This window comes from Apodemus sylvaticus, chromosome 13, assembly GCF_947179515.1.
Source record: "Apodemus sylvaticus chromosome 13, mApoSyl1.1, whole genome shotgun sequence".
In the NCBI taxonomy this organism is placed as follows: Eukaryota; Metazoa; Chordata; class Mammalia; order Rodentia; family Muridae; genus Apodemus; species Apodemus sylvaticus.
Window position 1 is genome coordinate 11942825 of NC_067484.1, and position 5614 is coordinate 11948438.

The 5614-nt window shown below is 47.9% G+C and overlaps 1 protein-coding gene across 2 annotated transcripts in view; it reads left to right on the top strand.

Moving 5' to 3' along the window:
* Window positions 1-282: 282 nt before the first annotated feature.
* Window positions 283-5614, top strand: part of Cndp2 (carnosine dipeptidase 2) — an 18046-nt gene continuing 12714 nt past the window's right edge. The window contains exons 1-3 of one of the 2 annotated variants that reach the window (XM_052155605.1): window positions 283-341; window positions 4320-4479; window positions 5236-5379. In XM_052155605.1, coding sequence (XP_052011565.1) covers window positions 4420-4479; window positions 5236-5379 — 204 coding nt within the window. In that variant the 5' untranslated portion in view covers window positions 283-341; window positions 4320-4419. The remainder of the gene's footprint in view (window positions 342-4319; window positions 4480-5235; window positions 5380-5614) is intronic. The other variant, XM_052155606.1, reaches the window with a different exon arrangement.

Here is a 5614-nt window from a genome sequence, read left to right on the forward strand (position 1 = left end):
ATCCTCGGGAAACTGAGGGTGACCACCTCAATTTTGGATCTCAGTGCTACACCGGAGACTTCTAGAAAACCACTTTGAAGCAATAGGCCGGGCACTTTGTATAGTGTGGGAAAAGAAAGGGTCCTCCAGCCGAAGAGGGGCGTGGCTACGGCCGGCAGGGCGGAGTCAGAGCTCCATACTAGACAGTCGGCAAGAGGGCGGGGCGTCTATGGGAGAGCTGGCATTGGCTGTTGGGGCGGGGGAGCATCGTCAGGGCGGGGCGGTCTGGGGCGGGGCTAGCCCCAGGCCTCTAGACATTGGCTGGTGGGGAGCGCAGGGACACGTGGTGCGGAACCGGCGCGGTAAGCGGGCGCTCTCTGGGCCTTCCTTCCCGGGAGGGTGCTGGGGACCGGGGCGGGATAGGTATAGGGCCCGGCGGTGCCTGAGTTGCCCTGGTTTGCGAGGAAGTGCGGATCGCAGGGGTATGCAGGTGGGAGCAGCGGATCCCGGGAGGTCTGGATCCTTAATACAGCCAGCCCAGGCCTGAGTCACCCCAGGCCCCGGCGCGGGCCCGCGATTTTGGCGATCTTAGCCTGGGACCCAAACCTCTTCCGCCACAGGGGCCCGTTTGGAGCCGCCGATCTCCGGGAGTGCTAGGTCACCCGGTTCACCCAATTCGCCCTACGGCGCCGGATCGGCTGTCTGTCTGGGCCAGCCTGCGTGGCGACTTGGGGCTGGAGGGTTGCAGGGAGCAAAGGCTAGACAACCCTCACGCCTACACTTGGAGAATGCTGCCTGGCTCGCCTTGGGTGCAAAGGCCCTGGGCAGAGTCCAGCTGGACCTTGTCTCTAGGATGGATCCGCAGGAGGGAGGTCTTCCATTGCCAGCTTGCTGATGCGATCAGCTCGCTCATTCATTTACTAGTTTCAGTTTACTCATTTGTAAAGTAGAGTAGCTGTTTGATATACTCTACTAACCCTTGAAACCCTGGGACCACCAGTCTTCTCCAGAGAGTCTTGTTATCACGAACTCTAAACTCCGTGTAACGAGGCAAAGACCCTATCATGGGGACCTTGTGCTCCTCCAGAAGGACTCGTGACTTACAGATTACTGCTGGTGTATTTGGCAGGAAATTTGCCCACCAGCACTGCTTTTTACCTTAATAAATGATTTCAACTGAAGACTTTGATGTTGGGCGCAGTGAAGCAGTAGTCATCAGACCCAAGTGGGAGGGAGAGCGGAAGTTGGCCAACTTGCTGCATCTGGACAGTTTAGGGGTAGGGCTTGTTTTAATGTGCTGTGGGAACTCTGCAGGCATGTTGAAACCTCTCTGTTTACTGCCTTCGTTGAAAGGTGTACCTCAGATCATGACGTCTTTGCATAATAACATTAGCAACGAAGTTAATTCAGTTGTGCCATGGTGATAGCTATTTGTGTTGGACCCAGGAGCCCGAGTCCAAAGCACCCATTGTAACAGATGGTCCTGCAGGGTAAGGGTTCATCATGAAAACAGACACCTTCCCTGGGCAGGGTTGGTGACAGATGGTAGAAACTAACACTGATAAACACCTGGGCAACATCTGGAGTCTTGCAGAAGCCCTTTCAGGTGAGGCTGTGTGAGGTAGCCGTGGGTCTAGAAAATTTTCTTTCATTGTGCTCGGTTTTAAAAACAAGGAGATCAGTCTCCCACCCTAGCAGCAACCGAATTTACTAATTGAAGTGCTCGCTATGGGATTTCGAATGGCTCAACTGGAGAATTTCAGTGTGCTAAATGACTGCCTCACATCCTGTCACAGTGAATCAACTCTGTTCAGAAACTGCCCGGATCCTGGACCAGGGAACAGTGCTCTTTACCAAGTGCTGTGTGCAGGTTTCTGTAGCCCCCACTTGAGACCATGCAGCAGTGATATCAGGTCACTTGGCTGTCACTGCAGGATGATCTCTCAGCACAGCTGAGCTCCATTTCACCTATGCTGCCTTAAGTCTAAGTCTTGACACTTGAAGAAAGAGAAAACTCCAGTTGCAAATCCCAGTGTCTGAGTCATTTGTAGTACACATTGATCCCTATTTTAAAAGCAGTTATGGGGCTGGAGAGGTAGCGCAGAGATAGCTCAGCAACCACATGGTGACTCATAACCATTTATAATATGATCTGATGCCCTCTTCTGGAATGCAAGTGTACATGCAGATAGAGCACGCGAGTGTAAGATAAACAAATCTTCATATAAAACAAACAAAAAAAATGAGAAAAAGCAGTTCCACAAGTTACTTTCTCCTGCTTCTGTAGAGTGCAGATATTCTGGGACTCTGCATGAAAAGTAGATGCTGTGGAGAGATAGCTCAGTGGTTAAGAGCACTGACTACCCTCCCAGAGGTACTGAGTTCGGTTCCCCAGCAACCATATGGTGGCTCACAACCATCCGTAATGAGAGCTGAGCTACAGTGTACTCATATATATTAAAAGCAAACAAAGAAGCCGGGCGGTGGTGGTGCACGCCTGTAATCCCAGCACTTGGGAGGCAGAGGCAGGCGGATTTCTGAGTTTGAGGCCAGCCTGGTCTACAGAGTGAGTTCTAGAACAGCCAGGGCTACACAGAGAAACCCTGTCTCGAAAAACAAACAAAGAAAAGAAAGGGAAAGTAGATGCTGAAACATGCCCAGAAGTGGAGTCGTGGCTCAGTTGGTAGTTTGCCAAGCACGCAGGAATCTCTGGGTTCCATCTCTAGTACCCTCTAAACTCAGGTGCCTGCTTGTAATTCTAGCATGTGGAAGCGGAAGAAGGAAGGACAGCCTAGGCTCATTTTTGTTTTTGTTTTAAAAGGAAAAAAAGAAAACTTCCCACAAAATTCAGGCACTGAGCACATCTGTGGGGTGTTCATACATGAATGCACCCAATAGTGAAAATGCCAGACATCCCTTATAGCTTTCTAAAAACGTATACAACTGCTGTCCATAACCACTCTCCTGGGAGGCGGAGTGTTCTCGTATTTGGCCCTTAAGGAGGTTGGGTGCAGTCGGTGACTAAGGTCATCAGTTGTCCTCTGCTGAATTCATCTTTCTGGATCCTCCAGTGGTGTAGGTTTGCAATTGAAGAGGCAGAACTTTGGTGGTGGTGGTGGTGTGTGTGTGTGTGTGTGTGTGTGTGTGTGTGTGTGTTGTGGGGGTGGGGGCTGTTGCTTGTTTCCTTGCTTGCTTTGGAGACAGGTTGTCATTGGGTGGCCTGGAATTTACTACGTGTACAACTGGCTATCCTTATACTTTGAGAGATCCACCTGCCTTTACCTCCCTTGTGCTGGGAGTAAAGGTGTGTGCTGCTACGCCCAGCCTACAGCATTTTTATAGAGATCTTTGAAATGATAATTTCCTCTGTAGCAATAGAAAGTTAATAGTTCACCCTGTCCTTTAAGTGTATACAATTAGCCAGACAGTGGTAGTGCATGCCTTTAATCCCAGTACTTGGGAGGCAGAGGTGGGTGGATTTCAAGGCCAGCCTGGTCTAAAGAATGAGTTTGAGGCCAGCCAGGGCTATACAGAGAAACCCTGTCTCGGAAAAAAACAAAAACAAAAAACCAAAGAAGAATATAAAATTACGTCTATAGCTTTGTTGGTAGGGTGCCTGCCTAGCATGAAAGAAACCCTAGATTTGATTCCCATCACCACATAAACCTGGTTGGTAGTTTGGGCCTGTAATTTCAACCTTCAGAAGGTAGAGGCAAGGGCTGGAGAGATGGCTCAGCGGTTAAGAGCACTGACTGCTCTTCCAGAGGTCCTGAGTTCAAATCTCAGCAACCACATGACAGCTCACAACCATATGAGTACAACATATGAGTACAGCTACAGAGTACTCATATACATAAAATAAATTAATTAATTTTAAAAAATTTAAAAAAAAAAGAAGGTAGAGGCAAGAGATTCAGTATCCAAACAAAACAAAACAAAAAACAATCTAACCTTTTTAAAAGTAAGTGCCCTCTAGACATGGATGCACACACCTTTAATCCTGGCACTCAGAAGACAGGTAGATTTCTGAGTGAGACCAGCCTAGTCAGCACAGAAAGTTCCAGGGCAGCCAGGGTTATATAGTGTGACTTTCTCTCAAAAAATAAAGAAATCTATGTGATTTCAAAGTCCCCACTTTCAGTTTTCTTCAGACGGTCCGCCACTGGGGCATTCCACTTTGGACACAATTTTCAATGGAGCTTCCTTAGGAAGAGGAAGAAGTCACTCTAAGCCCCTGACTGGTTCCCAGACTCTTGGCCCTGAAGTGCAGCCGCTTCCTGGGGAGTCCTGTGATTAGTGTCGCAATGCTGTGCTGACCGGGTGGGTGGGGCTCTTCTCAGTCCTCACAGGGTGCCTCTGGCCACTGCACGGCAGTCAGTCCCGCTGCAAGCAGGCTCTCTCTCTGCTCAGAGTTTCCCAGGTCTGAAGTCTGCCTGAAAGATGTCAGTCCTCAAAACTGTCTTCCAATACATCGATGAAAACCAGGACCGCTATGTCAAGGTGAGGGCCCGACTCCTCTGAGTGAGTAGTGAGACTTGCTTTAATCTTGTCAGAGAGCTTTCCAAGAATCCAATAAGAGCTGTGTCGTTTTGATCAAGTTTTAAATCGTGTGCTTATTCATCTTCTCATGATGATAAAAGCTATACTTTTATCATTTGACAGAGGTAAATTACCCATCTCTACAAATAAAGCTCATTAATTTTCCCTAATCTCATCTATGGTTTCTCTCAATAGTCATAGATTTAAAAAAAATACTTTGAACAGAGCATGTTCTGAATGATTCTATGATGTTATATTTTAATCTGTTGCTTGTTTTTTATCTGATAGAATCATGACTTCAATTTACTTTCAGAAGAACCATTTTAGACAAAAACGTTTGACTCTAAAACTTACACCTTAGAAAATGTGGCCTCCGTCAAAGAGACTAGTGGACTCGGATTGTGATGTTGCAGTCCGTTTTCTTTCTGTTTCAATGTTATTGGCTCTAAATATAAATTTATTGTATGGTTTATAAATCGCTCATATGCTTCGTGGTTAAAAACACACATTCTAGCTTTTTTTTTTTTCTGCTTACTTTTGGGGGTAGAACAGCGCGGGTTTGTTGTTTAATCCAAATCTGGAACAGGCAAGCTCGGTCCACTCAGCACTTAAGAAACGTGGGGTAGCTGTAGACAGAGTTCCGTTGGTAAGCCCATCCCCTGTCTGTACTTAAAAAGCAGCATCTCGGAGCCCTTTCCACTTGCTCTCTACAAACAGAAACTTGCAGAGTGGGTGGCCATCCAGAGCGTGTCTGCATGGCCGGAGAAGAGAGGAGAGATCAGAAGGATGATGGAGGTGGCAGCTGCGGATGTCCAGAGGCTGGGGGGCTCTGTGGAACTGGTGGATATCGGGAAGCAGAAGGTAGGAGCCCGCCGGACTGTAGCAGACAGTTCTTCCTGGAGGGTGGGAAGAGGCTGCAAGGGTAAGCTTTAGCTGAAGACGGTCAACCCTTGGCCAAAGCAAGCTTGACCTGGCTTGTGTGTACACCCCAGTGGCTGTCTTGCTTTTGGTGAGTTAAAGGTTTTCTGATCATTCTACACGTTTTATTCTGGAAGAACTGGAGAGTAAGTTAAAATGACTGTCATTCTTAAGGGCT